The 16,520-nt window shown below is 26.4% G+C and overlaps 2 protein-coding genes across 3 annotated transcripts in view; both read right to left on the reverse strand.

The window, feature by feature from the left end:
- Positions 1-7,332, reverse strand: part of Megf8 (multiple EGF like domains 8) — a 47,857-nt gene extending 40,525 nt beyond the window's left edge. Inside the window, exons 1-3 of one of the 2 annotated variants that reach the window (XM_015516614.2) lie at positions 7,182-7,332; positions 6,829-7,109; positions 1,746-1,909 (exon numbers count right to left, since the gene is read on the reverse strand). In XM_015516614.2, coding sequence (XP_015372100.1) covers positions 1,746-1,909; positions 6,829-7,018 — 354 coding nt within the window. In that variant the 5' untranslated portion in view covers positions 7,019-7,109; positions 7,182-7,332. Of the gene's footprint in view, positions 1-1,745; positions 1,910-6,828; positions 7,110-7,177 lie in introns of both variants that reach the window. The other variant, XM_015516613.2, reaches the window with a different exon arrangement.
- A 1,769-nt stretch (positions 7,333-9,101) lies between these two features.
- LOC149062393 (uncharacterized) lies at positions 9,102-13,721 on the reverse strand. Its single transcript, XM_089216881.1, has 5 exons — positions 13,218-13,721; positions 11,853-12,056; positions 11,294-11,457; positions 10,002-10,232; positions 9,102-9,234 (listed from the first exon to the last, which is right to left on the reverse strand). Exons 1-4 carry the CDS (start codon positions 13,339-13,341, stop codon positions 10,014-10,016), a joined length of 711 nt encoding a protein of 236 aa, XP_089073007.1. The 5' UTR covers positions 13,342-13,721; the 3' UTR covers positions 9,102-9,234; positions 10,002-10,013.
- Positions 13,722-16,520: the final 2,799 nt, after the last annotated feature.

Below are 16,520 nucleotides of genomic sequence, written 5' to 3' on the forward strand. Positions count from 1 at the left end.
ACTGTAAATACTTGAAATTTTCACCAAATGTTTATGTTAGTGTTATTTGTATACAGTTTAATGTTCACAAATTTTTGAAGTGTCGGTAAAAAAGTTTTAAATGACCAAAAAACTTGAAAATTTAATACAAGGTTCCTTATGAGCTTTTCTTATTGTAGCTAAAAAAAATTAAAAATCGTAAGTCACCATTTTTTTAACAAGCGTTTATGGTTCAAATTTTTACGAAATTTGTCGAAAACGCGAAAATTTGCAAATAATTTTAAAGTTGAAAAATCATAAAAATTTTTGTGTTTATAACTAAGGATTAAAAGTACAACACTAAGTTTTCTATTAGTTTTCCTTCAAGTAGCTATAGAGAAAACTCGAAACATCATTATAGGAAAAATTTTAAGTGCGTTTGAATTCTAAATTTTTACGAAATAGCGTTTCAATTTTTCTGATGAATTTTTTTTGAAGTGTCGATTAAATTTTTTTGGCCCTATCAAAATACTTGAAAATTTAATACAAAGCTTCTCATAAGTTATTCTTATAGTGATTAAATAATTATAAAAATACATAGGCACAATTTTTTTTATTAGCATTTGAAGTTCAAATATTGACTTAATACGTAAAAATTACGGCAATGTTCAAATTATCTTAGATAAAAATTCATAAAAATTTTTGTTTTTAATTTTAAGATTTGAAAATTTAATACAAGGCTACTAACATATTTTTACAATTGCAGTTACAAAATAAAAGAAATACATAGTCACAATTTTTTTTTACATGCATTCGAATTTTAATTTTGACAACATACGTAAAAATCTCGAAAATTCGTAAATTATTTTATTCTAGAAATTCATAAAAAATTTTCCTTTTATATCTAAGATTTGAAAATTTAATACAAAGCTCCTAAAATATTTTTACAATAGCAGTTGAAAAATAAAAGAAAGGCATAGTCACATTTTTTTTTACAAGCATTTTAATTTTAATTTTGACAACATATGTAAAAATCATGAAAATTCGGAAATTATTTTAAGCTAGGAATTCATAAAAAATGTTCTTTTTAAATCTAAGATTTGAAAATTTTTAATAATCTATAATATACCCTAGACAGATAAACCATCTCCGTTCAGAATCGTTTTTTGTATACAATGATACCGATCATTGCATTCAAATTTAACCTACCCTAGTCAGAAGTCCACCCCACCCCCTAATGTACAGCAGAGCGATACCCACTTACCCGCTTTTTTTAAGTTGGTAGCATTATTATTTGTTTATTTTTAAAAATATCTTTCAAAAATTTGACTTGCTAAACTTTTTTGATATTTAGAATTAAATAGCTTTGTTATGAAGTATTTGAATTGGTAGCAATAAATAATTTTTATACAATATAATTATTGTTTTTAAATTGTTATTATAACATAATACGAGTATGTAGTATAGGCATGAACAGACTCTTGTTTCAGGTATGGCTTTTAATTTCTTTTTTGACCACCCATCCTTTTACAACCCCACCCACAACAATAAAAAATAAAAATAAAATAAAATAGACATCATGCAAAACATGATTGGTGTTGTACTAGTCATGACAATTTCTATGATAAAATTATTAAAAAAAATTCTGATTTTTCAAAAAAATAAGTTATTGACTTATTCTACTTAAGCAAGCTACCTGATACCTACCAAAACTGTTCACTCTCAGGTGTGGCTATAGCCATATAAGCCACACCCGTGTGCACACCTATGCTATTAAATATACTTACAAAACCAGATGATGCTAATATCGACTGAGGTTGATTCTTTCCACTATAACTTCCAAGGAGGGGTGAATTAAATGAATCTCCATCATAAACAAATATATAATCATAAGAACATTCAGTATTTAGTGTCTTGAACTCCAAAGTAATAAACTGATTTGTACTATTTGCTAAAATAAGAAAAAAAATAACGGTTAGAATATTGAATTTAAAAGTCTTTAGATTAATTAACAAGAAGATTTAGAATTGTTTGTAAGTTTATACGTTTACAATATTTTTGCAAATTAAACTATAAATATTAACTAAGTGTTACCCGTACCGTATATTATTAAAAGATGATATGTTTCATAATTATATTATATTTTAAAAAACTAAGAAAAGAAAAATGAGTTTGTTGATAAAGCTAAAAGATAGTAAGACAATTTAAAATTTTTACTGTCTTAAATATTAAATAAATTGGGAATAATTATAAATAAACTAAATGCCTTTCATTTTATTTTATAATTATCCAATCATGTAATTGATATTACACAGTAAATTTAATTTTATCTATTTAGATTCTGAGAAGAGCAATGAAGTCAAAGTTTTGACAATGTATTTTTTTTTTATTGTTAACTTCAATATTTATTTAGTTAGTAAGGTGTATAATCAAAAATAAATACTCTTCAGTAATTGGTTCATAATGATTGGGTGGGTGGGAGGAGGAGAATAATAAATGAGGAAAACAGATACTCTACAAATAACTGTCTTTTCCAAATTTTTAAATACAAATTTTCTATACTTGGTATAATTATTAATATTATACAACATTTTTTTTTTTTTTTTTTATCTAATTGTAGAGATATAATTTATTTTCTATAAATATTAATTCAAAAAATTTTAGCCTTGTTAAAAACCTTAATAATTTAAAGCAATTTTAAATTGTAAATTCATCAAAATCTTGAAAATTTTCTAATCATTTTTCAGTTAGAAATATGTGAACATTTTTCTTTCCATAGCTAGTATAAGAATTTTAACAGAAGATTGCCAAAACATTTTTTTACCTTAATATTAAAAAAAAGTTCAATGGAAAATTCATGAGAAATTTTTAATTTTTGTTACCTTGTTTTTAACGATTAAATTTGATTATTTATATAAGTTACCTATGTTAATATCTGCGTCATAAAATACAGTTGCTAATATAAAAAAACAATCTCTTCACAGCATTGATTTTTGTATGCAATGACTATTATTGAAATTCAATTATAGCACATCCATCACAGTGGATTACTCAATGATGAGATACAAGTGACACCTACTGTACAGCAAAGCAGTTAACTTCTTCTCCCATTTTTAAAATTGTATAACATTTAACGTTTTGGATTTTTTCAAATAAATAAAATTAAAAATATTTATGAAAAAGAATGTTTAAAGAAAGAATTGTTTTTATTTGGGCATCAATTCTTTGAAAGAGTCAATTGTATTTACCTACTGCAAAAGATTTTTATCCAGTTTATCTAGTTTTAAGTTTTTTATATAGTTTTGATGGTATATGAAATTAATAATGCATTTTAGTAACATTAAATATAAGATTTAAATTTAAACATTTCTTTGTTCTAAAATCTAAAAAGTTAATTCATATTACAAATAGCTTAGGTTTATAAAATGAAAATATAATAGGTATACTGAATCATAAAATAATTAATCATCAACAATCTAATCATTTGGGCTACAAAATGTCAAATTAAAAAATGTTTTCAAATACTTTAGTGAAGTTAAGTATGATATGAAGCAATCTCAATCTCAATTTACTCTTTATACCGTGTTAGAGTCAAGTCATGCAGTTATATTATCCATTAATTAAAACAATTTAATGATATAAATTAAATTAAAACAAAAAATAGATTTTTATTAAATGTCATATTATGTTTCAAAATTGCGTAACTTTTGGGTAATAAACCAATGAAGAATTGAAGGCTCAGTTGAGCTATATAACAATTCATAATTTATATTTTAGCTTATAGTTTACCTTTTAGCTTTATATTTAGCTAAAAATATGTCTTATGAAATAATATTACATTCCATCAAATTTTTTTCATCTTATTATCCTCCTATAAATATTAGAACCTTTGGTTAAAGCTTAATATGTGATGATTTTTAAAGATTTCAAATTATTAATTTTCAGCTCTTGCTTTTGAAATAAAAATTCCATTGATCTTTTATTGCTTAAGTGCTTCAATATTTTATTCCAAAACCTACTGATATGAATATAGGTGCTATGCTAAGTTTTCTCTGAGTAAAGGAAAAAAGTAAGTGAATAAAAAGTAACGGGGAAAAAGCAAGTAAAAAAAATCATGATAATATGGGAAAAAATCAAGTGGAAACGAATGAAAAAACCAATTTTATATAAATTATTATAAATTAGTTTTTTTAAACAGTAGGTACATATTATTAAATATACTTATAGAATATAATAAGTCATATGAAATAATATTACATTTCATTTATGCATAAGTACAATATCAAAATATTAGCATTAAATTTTTTTATTAAAATTGACTATGAACATACAATTAAAAATTAACCAAATATAATATCTCCGACTTCAGTCTGTCCAAAGCAGAAAAAAAATGCAAACTTCTAATAAATATAATATATTAAAATTGTTACTTGACGCATGTCATAATCAAAACTTGTATCCAGATCTTATTAATATTCATATTGACTCCAAAAAGGCAACTTTAAATGCAGTCACAACTATATTAGGTGAACATGTAAAATATAAAAGGTTGTTTTCATAATTTAATGCAAAGTACTTATAGGAAAATAAATCCCTTAGTGTAGTAAATTTATACATAGAGTATGAAAATTTTAGTTTATTTTATAAAAAATGTATGCTCCTCATGTATTTTACCTGTTAATGACATTCAAACTGGAATAAACTATATTAAAATTATTATTCCAGAAGAGGCTAGAGAACTATAATGAACTTTTTTGATCAAATTTAGATTTCGGGAATAATTAGAACAATTGGGATTTCAGGGTTGGATAAAAAATAAAACTTTTAAAATATTTCCCTGATTTTTCCATTTGCAATATGGAATGTACACGAAACCTCTCTTAAAAATATAGAATGTAATTATAACCAAATAGAGGGATTTAATCATCAATTTCCTAAACTCGTTAACTATAATCATCTTTCTATTTGGACACTGATTAAAAAAAATTAGATTAGAGATAGATTCTGATAGCAAGAAAATATGAAGATATGCAAGAAAGTTGATTTTTACTGGGTACAAGATAATAATGATGACAATTGTTTAAAAAATTCTTAAACATTGTAACTTATCATATGCATTTTAAATAGATAAATTAGTTTATGGGTACCTCTACATATATCTTTATATTTCATGATATACCATTTATTTGATTTTTTAAACAAACTATTTACAGTAATTATAAACTTAAGTATTTTAATTTTAATTATATGTTCATTGTTAATTTTAATATTAAAATGTAATCATTACAAATAACATGACATCGTACTTATACATGAATGAATTATTGTAATATTATTTCATATGACTTATTATATTCTATAAGTATATTTTATAGTATGTACCTACTGTTTAAAAAAAATATAAATTAATAATAATTTATATAAAATTGGTTTGTTCTTTCATTTCCACTTGATTTTTTCCCATATTATTATGATTTTTTTACTTGCTTTTTTTCTTAATTCAGAAAAAAACTTAGCATAGCACCTATATCCGTGTAAGTAGGTTTTGGAATAAAATAGTGAATCAATAAAAGATCAATGGAATTTCTTTTTTAAAAGCAAGAGCTGAGAATTAATAATTTTAAATCTTAAAAACCATTACATATTAAGCATTAACCAAAGGTTCCAATATTTATAGGAGGAAAATAAGATAAAACAATTAACTTGAGTTAGTTAAGTCTGTGTTAAACACGTTACTTAATTTAAAATATAATAATTAAAATACTATACATCCAACTCTAAAACTTTTAAATGAATACAAAAACAAATAATCACTTAGCTCAGTTGAAAATAAGTTAATTTATTTTTTGCAGCCAGTCAAGGTGATTGCGCGACTATAATTTTTTTTTTTTAAAGCATAATAATCAAACATTTAGTATAAACTTCATCTTACATTAAACAGTAAAATGCAGTTAAATTACTAAAATTCCCTCAATATATGTGCAATCACTTAAATATACCTAAAAACCCAAAACATTTTGCTCACGCTAAATATAAGAAAAATATAAATAATTTATAAATAAATTATAAAAAAATTAAATCTATGTAAATTTATGTTTATATTTTCAGACAGGGTCTTTTTTAGTTTATCTAAAAATAAACAAAAATTCCATTTATTCATTTTTCTAAAACTAATTTAATAAATACTAATTATTAGGTTCCCCAATTATTATTCATATTAATGTACAACATTGTGTGATTAAAATTGATATTTGCACATCTTTGGTTTATAATTTTAACAAAAAATGGTCTAGCTGACGAGGAAAATACAACCCACACTAATTTCTTTGAATATTTTAGGCATACACCTACACTACTCATCTAAATAAAGAAAAGAAAACTAAATTTTAATTTAAAAATATATAAAATTAAAAAATCAGAAAAATACCTGTAGACTCCTATTAGTATGAAAGAAATATCACTGAGCTAAGTTTTAAATGAATATTAGAAAACATACAAACTTCTATAAATCCCTAACCCTAGCTATAAAATTACCAGTGATTAATAAATAATGAGTTAGGCTTGAACTAAATTCATTCAGCATTTGTAGTTATTATTAGTATAAATATTGCAATAATCAAATAAATTTGTACTAATTATTATAAAAATATATACTTTATTCTACGATACAAATTCCACATATTACCATTGAGAACTAATTCAAAATATTTCCAAATAATTTAATGAATAATGTTATAAAAATAACTTATTCTACTCTTTGTTTTTGAATTGTATCTATTATTATCTATTGGTAGATTGGTACAATAGCTGATAATGTTATGATAAAGTTAAAAACAAACTTATTTTATAGCTTTCTTCAAAGTAACTCACCTTTGATCAACCATTCGCAGTGAGTGTTCTGAGAGTAATTTGTTCCCGGAGGACCGTGAGTGATGATTCCACTAGCCTGGGACAAGATGGTCCGGGTCTTGTCGCAAGGCACGTCGTTTGAACGAACAACATTCAACAACAATGCAAACGCCAACAATTCCCTTGGAAACATGACTGATATTCTTCCCATTACAGTTTAACATGTTGAATACACTTTAACCATAATCTTCATGGTCTCATTTTGGAGTGTAACAGAGTTTGTCGATGAAATATTCAATGACCTATTAAGATGTATCAAAAATTCAAAATCAATAAGATGGGACGAGCTATAAACGATGCATGTGCATACCTACATAGCTCCACACACTACCAGAGACATTAGAGACGTGTTAAATGGGACTGTCTTGAGCGATATTCATAGTTAAATATTAGGTAAATAAAATTATTATTCACTATTTCACTAATTCAGAATTCTAAACATTCAGTTTCTTATCAAACAACTTGTGTTTTGATTTCCGTGTCACTATCATTAAGGCGTATCGTTACTTGTTATCACGGAATATCAAAAACAAGATAAAATATTAATGTATTTTTTTTTTATTCTTATGGAGGGACATAATTTAACATTCAAGATACAAATATACAATAATGGGAGTGTACAACAAACGCATTGTACCTTGTGTCCTTGTAATTACTGTGCGAGACTATCAGACGAAACTACGAAAGTACATTACACGAAAACTAATAACTATTTGTTTCTTATTTCAAATTTAATTGATTCATGTTTTGAAAATTTGTGATACTGATATTTTTTCTGTGCCTGCTGACTAATATTGGTTTGTTTTAATAAACTGTAACCCTACATTTATGATTGTCAATTTTTGACTAGAAAAATAAATGTTATGCATAGAATATCTACTTTGGTGAATAACCAATAGAAAAATACATTATACAAGATTACCTAGTGTTTCAAGATAGAAAAAAACTTGCTAAATTAGTAAAACAAAAGTAGTCTAGTTGTTTAATTTCAACAAAATTCGTTGATATCATGAATATAAAAATAAACAAAATCTTTTGAGTTAGATTTACAAAAATTTTTCCTTTTTTATATCAGAAATTTAAAACTAATAAAAAATTCCTCATGAATTCATAAATTTGGCTGCTCTAAAAGTATAACCCTGCAATGTCAAACTATTTTTTTTTGACAACTAAAGTTATAATTTAAAGCAGAATCGAAAGCTGTAAACTAATACGATTTTCTTATTTTGGTCTTCGGTGTAATTTAAAAATGGATGACCGTATTTAGAGGATTCTTGTGATTACTATATGCTAGTGACGGTTACAAGGGGAGGGGGGGTTCTTCACCACCAAGAGTTATTTTGAACTTTAGTTTTCTAGGACTTGAGCTCCTGTAACTATTAAATCCTAGTTATGTCCATGAATAGATGATGAGGTACAGAGCTAAATATATTTATATTTGTAATATAAGTACCTATTCATATTAATACATAGGCTTATTGACTTAATAAATCATACATTTTAAAAAGATTATTGCCGGGTTGCATGAACGACCATTAAACATTTAACAAATCAATAGTGATCTAATGGTCCCTTAAATAAGATTTAGTAGCCCGTGATTGGTCCATTACATTTTAATGGACTGTTAAATTAATTAATTTTTCTTGCAACCCGTAATATATATATTAATTTTTTAAGGATAGTTGGGTGTAGATTTGCTGATTTGCATCTAAAGTTAATAGTTCAACTACAACTGATCACTGATGGTGAAATAAAATTACTTGTTTAATAATAAGCAATTCAATTAGTCTGAAAAAATATAAAACCTCATTCATTTTAATTGGAAAATAACTAATTCATAATACGATAATCATTCGAATTGGTGAGCTCAATATAAATCAATATCTAAAATAATTTTTTATATGTGTATATTATGGTCGGAATTTGAAATCGTAACAAATTCAAAACCGTTTTGGTTATTTTAAACAAAAGGTGCCAAGCACATTGGTTACAACTTATTATTATTACATGGTATTTTTCAGACATGTATAAAAAGTCACTGTTATATTATAATAATTTTTTTAATATCAATAATTAGTATGTGTAATGTGTATGTGTATCAATAGTAGTGAATATAGTATGAAAAACAAAATACTGACAAAAAAACAAACTATAATATTATGCAATGTTTATAATTATAAAATAAAATTCCTTACAAGTGAACTAAAAAATAATTAGGTATTATAAATCATTATTAGCAAAATATTTTTCATTGCACAAAATTACTGGTGGTGGCAGCAGTCGCAGTTGAAAAATTAGTAAGCATCGCCATCAGGATATTGTAGGTACTTTTACAGCATTCTTCATATTATTATATCTTCTTTCATTCTGTAAATATTATTGCATAATATTAAAATTTTGACATTGAAAATTTAGATTTCAAAATACAGAATACATCAAAATTCCATTAAAAACACAATAATTTTGATGATAACTCTTTTTTAATTCCCCAGCAAACCTAATAATTGAATATTATTTAATTGTATTACTCTTAAAACAAACTAAAGAATTTGCTCTGCTATATAGAAAGTGTCTTGTGTACCTCTTCATTGACTTATTTAATGAATGCGTCAAATTTGTTGAATAATAACTTAATAGCAGGAACCGTACGAGGATAAATCATTTTTTATATAAATGAGTAACTGCTGTCATTAATCTATTTCAAATATTAGTCTCTTTAATCAAAATCTATTTTGTAGAAAACTGTTTAGAGTGAAAATGCTTGTTTTTCCAAATTTTTGTAATAAGTAAATAGGCTTTTTTTTATCTTTGACTCCGTTCTCTCATCAAAATATAAACTGGATTAATAAATCTTTCCAAAACCCCCTCATGTATTTTGACTGTTCCAAAAAATTAGATTAGTTTGTAAAAGCAATGTATTTTTATGTAGTGTAAATTACTCAGCTTAGAACCTAAATGTTGAAGGAAAACAATTAAAATAATTATTCTTTAAAAAAACTAAATATGTATATTCAAATTTTGAAATACATCAAAATACATATTATGTATTATCTAGCTTTAAGAAATGTTCACAAAATAATATTAACCTACTGATATTATAGTTGAAAAATGTAATAGGTTTTAATTAAGCATACCTCATTTGATTATTATGGTGACTTATCAGGATTTCTTCCAATCAAATATAAATACATTGAACCATCGGGCCATTCCCGTTGGCCCTCAGGGAGGTATCGAAGGGCATTTTTCCCCAAAATGTTTGCGAGTCCTTCACATTGGCCAACATGTAATTCTTCTGCTCTTTTATTAGAAATTACAATTCGTATTATTCTTACTGTTCCTTGCTCAATGTCTTGCACATCGTACACCTGTGAGGAGAACGAAAAAAAATTAGTTCGAACTTTTTTTTATCAGTTTTTATACTACATTGAGAGCATTACTTTTATACCATAACCATTTTTAATATTATGAAAAATTATAATTTGTATTTTTTATTAGATCACCTAAATATATTAAAAATAGCTGTTTCTTGATACTGTTCTAAAAATTGTTAGGGTAAAAATTTGGATTTTAACTCATCTGCCGCGTAACAAATGGCATTTATATATAAAAAATAATTTCAATTTTCACTGTGAAACTGAAAATCCTTGTTTAAGGACTACTTTAAAATGCAAATTTTAGAAAATCCTTTCTTAGTTTGTCTCTCTTGAGTAAAAGAAACTACAGATCAAATTTCATACGCATAGCTTCAATAGTGGTTCCAACAAGGCAATGATAAATCAATCAGGACAAGTTATTTGATGCATATATAAATAAGTATTAACTATTTTTTTCTATTTGAACCAACCACGCCGCGGGGACTAATTTCAAATTCTTCCGCGGCGCCGCCATAATATATAGGTTCCAAGTAGGTACATGAAAACCCTTTATCTTACACAATCGTCGATAATGTTGCGTTTATACCTGCAGTTACACAGTAATATTAAAAGCTAAATTACAAATGATATTGAATTATATACTATATAAAAATTGTATAAGATTAAATACAGTGATGAATAACAATCAGAGTACCACTCATAAGTGATAACTATAAAAAAAATTAAGAATTTTCATTCAATTTTTTTTTTTAATTTTGATGTTGATTGATGATTAGACATCCACGTATAATATAGTTTATTATATATACCTAATTTTAATAAAAATATATTTTATTTTATTTCCCAAACTATTGAATAGCTTATGGTTATTTCATAGATGTATGTTTATAGTTTCACTATGCAAAATTAGTCGAGTTATCTTGATTAGTTGGGGAAGTGGCATATTTATCGTTTGCTAACAGTACTAATTCTTAAGGTTATAATATTTCCAAGTATAGTCCATTATTTGTTATTGATTAATATTTATGATAACGTAAATACGTAATACTCACCGCACATCTGTAAAATATACGTTTGGTTAAATTCTGTATTGAGTTTTGAGATTTTTCATCAACTGTATGTTCAAGTAATGAAATAAACTTCCAGCCTTTATCAGCTAATACTGTATTGGTCAGATCATTATTCGACAGGCACTCAAAAATTATGTGGTCCATATCTAATAGAACATTACGACAAAAGAAATATATAAGTATGATGCATTTTTTTGCTTGGTAATAATTCACAAGTCATGGTTGCACATTTTTGTTTGAGTACTTACAACCTATAAATGTGTAAATACTTACTATTATCTATTTAGTATAATATACCTATAATTAAGACTGGGCCATTTAATGATATTTGTTCACTCAGTTAAGTGATTTTTTTTATTCAATTAAATTAATAGACCTTCTTAATACATCAATCAAGTCATAGGCTATGATATTTAATTTATATAATTTATATATAAAAATATAATTTAATCCGAGGAGAGTTTTTTTATAGCATCAGATGCAGCGAACCTATTTATTTTTTTCCTATTGTACTGTAACTAAAATGATTTGTTATACATACTCTGCATGTCATTACAATGGCCGTGTACCATAGTTGGCACGGGACGTTCTAGCCACAAATGGAATAATGGAGCTGCGCTTAGTAGCTCGTTTCTTTTCATAAAGGTGCATCCGTACATGGGCGTCGTTGTTTGTATTGTAGCTACTTCAAATTTATGCCTTAATCCGATGGGAGGACATAATAGTCCATTCAGTCTATCTTGGACTGGAACAAATAATAATAAAAATTCCACATTATATTATAAATATTTTTTTCTTTTTTTATTAAGTTAAGTCCTCAAACCTGGGTAATCTTATAATAGGTTTATTACCGTTGTGGGAGGGTATGGTTGGTTATAATACGTGTTATGTGAATTGTCACTAAAAACCCGGGAGTCACATATCCGGGAACTAGTGACACCGGTTGATAAATATAATATACTCGTATGTATTCTCGGCCAACGCTACACTCTGTCATCGAGACCGGTATCACAGTTTTCTAATACCCACAAATATTTCGAGTACGTAGGAGAGGAATAAAATACTACTAGGTTATTCGTATATCTATGTTAAAAGGAGTAAAACTAACCTATTCTTGTTGTTTTGTAAAACGTTTCTGTGAAGAGGGAGGGGGTAATAACACTATACTTTTTACCCCTTCCCCTAAGAAAAAAATATCCTATAATTTTTATAAACTATATACTGATAAAATTATTAGACGATATAGGAGATAAAAAAATATATTTGTAGATTTCATATCATCCAGCAGAGTATTCACATGGCAATGCGTAGGTAGATTTTACAGCAGGGTATCCACGTGGCGATGTGTAGGCAAATCTTATAGCATGTTATTTACGTGGCGATTTCGTAGGTTAGGTCAACGGATCACTTCCGTACGCGCATGTAAGTAAACACTAAACACTTCAGCGTTGCGGACGTGACCGATAAACAAATTATACTCATTCGTATGTACTTTATATCCATCCTACTTATAATTTACCTAATTATGCGATATAAGTTCATATTTTAAGATTTCTAATTTAAATTCCGAATAATCGACGATTGAAAATTCAAAAATTTTAAATGATTTAAACTAATAAATTTATTGTTTTTGTAGATGAAATTTGCAAAAAAGGACTGACCGATATCAAGTAGATATAATGACGAATTCAAATCAGTTTTAAAAAGTATTGTCGCATTACTAGGTCGACCAGTATGATGGATAAAAGATTGGAATGTTTTGGCTAAAACAACTGACCACCATCGATCCCCTTAATACTATTTTAATATATTTAACGATACATAAAAATGCTAAAAATTAATACCTTGAACATTTTAATGATAAATTATAACATATATAAAATAATACATAATGATTATTACTCACTATTTTTGTGGTTTTCAATGTTTACTTTCTCTATTTTTTGTTCTGTGTAGCCATTTTTTGGAGCTGCCATAACGGATAATGTCGCGAAAAGTAAGATTAAAATATTAATATATTTCATCATCATCTGATGACTTACCGAAATAATGAGCAAAAGTGAGCAGTAATTAAAATATTAGGAATAAAATTGAAACAGTCGTGACAATGTCTGTAACGGGCTGTAATAACTGTTTACCCAAGGGCACGGTTGGCACAAGAATAACGATAAGCTGCGCTCTGTTCGCCGTTATATTTGCGGAGGGGGTCGTGGAAGTGGTTCCCAAAACTGGTTGAACGGTGAAGTTATTGTCGTATTATACCAATGTACTCGAACTCGGGACGCTAACGTCCACGGATAATAGATATACGGTCGAAGCCAGCTAGCCAATAAAAAACGATTATTGTTATATGACATCACAATAGACCTAAATTCTCGCGGCTGCACGGCAATACTACGGACGACAGGCGTATTCAATATATATTTTCATCTTAGAACTTAAATTTATTTTTAATTTAATGTTTCTTTTACCAAATTGGTTTTATTTTTTTAATAAAAAGTACTAAAGTAATATTTGTAATTAATTAAATAAATAATGTGTTAATTACACTAATTAACGTTCAAAAAATAATTGTTCAATCATTTTTATGTAGCCATAACTTTAGGAGTAATATTGTAGGCCTGGAGATTTTTTTTCCAACATCGCGAATTATTTCCTGGGGTTCTTCAGATTGTTATTCTGTTTACCATATTTTAATTACTTACTTAAACATATAAAATATTATGGCTATCAATGAATAGTAATGAGTTATTTAAGATACTGATATATTTAAAATTAACTGAATTTAGCTATGTGTATTTGATTTTACATACATACATTAACATAAATTTATAATACAAACATTCAATAATAATAATGTATTTGAAACAAATTGCGCAAAATTAATAAGATAAGAATTTACAAGTTCAAACTTTAATCTTACAAATATTTATAAACAATTAATAATTTTTACACAAATAAAAGTATAATAAATATTGTAATGAGATTTATGGTTTTATACATGTATATTTTATTAAATAATAGTATAATAAATACCTATTTAGATACATCATATTGACATTAATTAATTAAGAATCAGGATCAATTAATATAAGTAAAAAAATATTATAAGGTTTAAATACTAGTTATTTTAATATTACAATCACCTACAATTCATGTTATTATTTTTTTAGTTGATTTTATTTTTATTTTGATGATCATTAATTAGCTTTTTAAATTAACTTCAAAATCGTTTTGCAAAAAATGTACACTACAAATTGTACTGGTCTTATGATTAATTATTTTAATAATTTAATAAAAAAAATATTCCACTTATCTTTTCTCTGGCAGGCATTAATCCGAACATGGCATAGTTTTTGATCTTTTGGAAATGTATGATAAGATATGTTAGAATTTTAGATTCTGAACGTAGTGATGAATGTATTGATTTTACAATGATGTGTTTTTTTTTGTGTCTGTGTATACAGCATAACTAGTCGAAATAATGCTTCGATTTCAAACTTTGGGGGTGGTTTCTGATGTAAAAGTGAATATCCTTGGTGCATTATAGAGGTCAAAAGTAAACATTTTCCAACAGTTTTCAAAAAAATCGAGAAAAAAAAATGACAGAAAAACGGGAATTACTGCATTAGCGGGCTAGCGGCTGGAATGCGGAGGTCTATTCTGATGTCACGCTCTTTGAAACCACGCCTCCCAAACAACACAATGCTTCGACCGTATATCTATTATCCGTGGCTAACGTCGACAATTTTAGGCCACTGATTACGTATAATATGAAGAGAATATAAATCACAATCTTATATTCTTATAGTAAAATAAAATAGGAAAACGTAAAAAAATCGGATTCAACTCTTAACGTTCTTCTTACTTTCTTTTGCGTTACTATATAATTTCATAATACACTTAATATCTTTGGTATCCTATCGACCGATGATTATCCTTCATAACTTGGTCTGGACATAAATGTTGTATAGTACCTACTGCATGTCTGTATAGTACCAGTGTTGCAAGCCCGCAACTATATTGTATTTATCAGCAAGGATGCAGTGTATGATCTAGTAAAAATAAAATTTATAATTATAAATAATAAGTTTTTTAGTTAGCATTAAAAACATAAGGTTGTACTAAGAACAAAATATATTATGTCAATGAATTAAATCATAAAAATATATTTTATTTAAAACAAACTGATCACCCTAAGTACAATTTAGTAAGGGTATTACTTCTAGGCAGGGGCGTAATTGAGGGGGGATGGGGGGATATATACCCCCCAGAGCCTATATAATGTGTATATTTATATATTAATTTGAAGCTTATGGAATTATATGTTTTATCGTGCTGACATCACGACGAAATATATTAAAAATAATTAATATCAAGAAATCTATAAATTATTATTTAATTTAAAAGTAAATTTTAATTCTAATATACCTACTCAAAATTTACATTTTGAAGAAATTATTATAATATTGTATAGGGTACTAAATTGTGTAGAATTTTAAAGCACATTTATTAATACATTTTGTGTACATATATATTAGTTTAAGAATTTTTGATGAAATAGTTTTCCCAGATATTGTACTTGAAAATCTAAGTATTTTGTGTGGAAAAAAATGTTTATCCTCCCCTAAGACAAATTCCTAATTACGCCACTGCTTCTAGGTCAGTGTTGGCATCAAGATTTATTTCCTGGATGTTCTGCTAAGGGTAGTCACTATATATTAGGCACAGAAGAAGAGTAACCGGGAAATGGAATTGCAGTTTTGTGGAAGGGCGTAGTGGTGTCCATCATATACCACTGTTCCCAGGCAACTATTATATTATGTTGATCTGATATTTGTGTTAGAAGTGAAGTATTTTTTCTCTTGTTATTTTTTACAATCTGACTAGGCTATCAAATATTATTTATGTCGATCAGTATTGTGATGTCTAAACTCTGGCAATACATTGCATCCATCCAATTTTACACCCAACATTTATAAAAGCTCAAATCAGAACTATAGCTTTTATTTGAAAAAATTTACTAAGAAAATAGTAAACAGAATTATCAATATTGTTTAGTTCTATTTAATTGAACTGATGCATTGAACTTGCATAATATGGTAGTTCAAATAATAGGTATAATTGAATAATCGACTAATGTATTTGTTTCTGGTTCATCAATACTTTCATCACTAAAGTCTTCAATAAAATAAACAATTCATATAAT

Source organism: Diuraphis noxia, unplaced genomic scaffold, assembly GCF_037042655.1.
Source record: "Diuraphis noxia isolate RWA-SAM2 unplaced genomic scaffold, SU_Dnox_SAM2 contig0001, whole genome shotgun sequence".
Lineage (NCBI taxonomy): Eukaryota > Metazoa > Arthropoda > Insecta > Hemiptera > Aphididae > Diuraphis > Diuraphis noxia.

What these genes read in the sequence shown, in the direction of transcription:
- LOC149062393 (XM_089216881.1), bottom strand. Translation starts at nt 13,341, where the DNA reads ATGATGATGAAATATATTAATATTTTAATCTTACTTTTCGCGACATTA. An exon ending in CATTGAAAACCACAAAAATA is followed by an intron (nt 12,057 to 13,217) that starts GTGAGTAATAAT and finishes TATTTGTTCCAG; the next exon opens with TCCAAGATAGACTGAATGGA. An exon ending in CCATTGTAATGACATGCAGA is followed by an intron (nt 11,458 to 11,852) that starts GTATGTATAACA and finishes ATGTTCTATTAG; the next exon opens with ATATGGACCACATAATTTTT.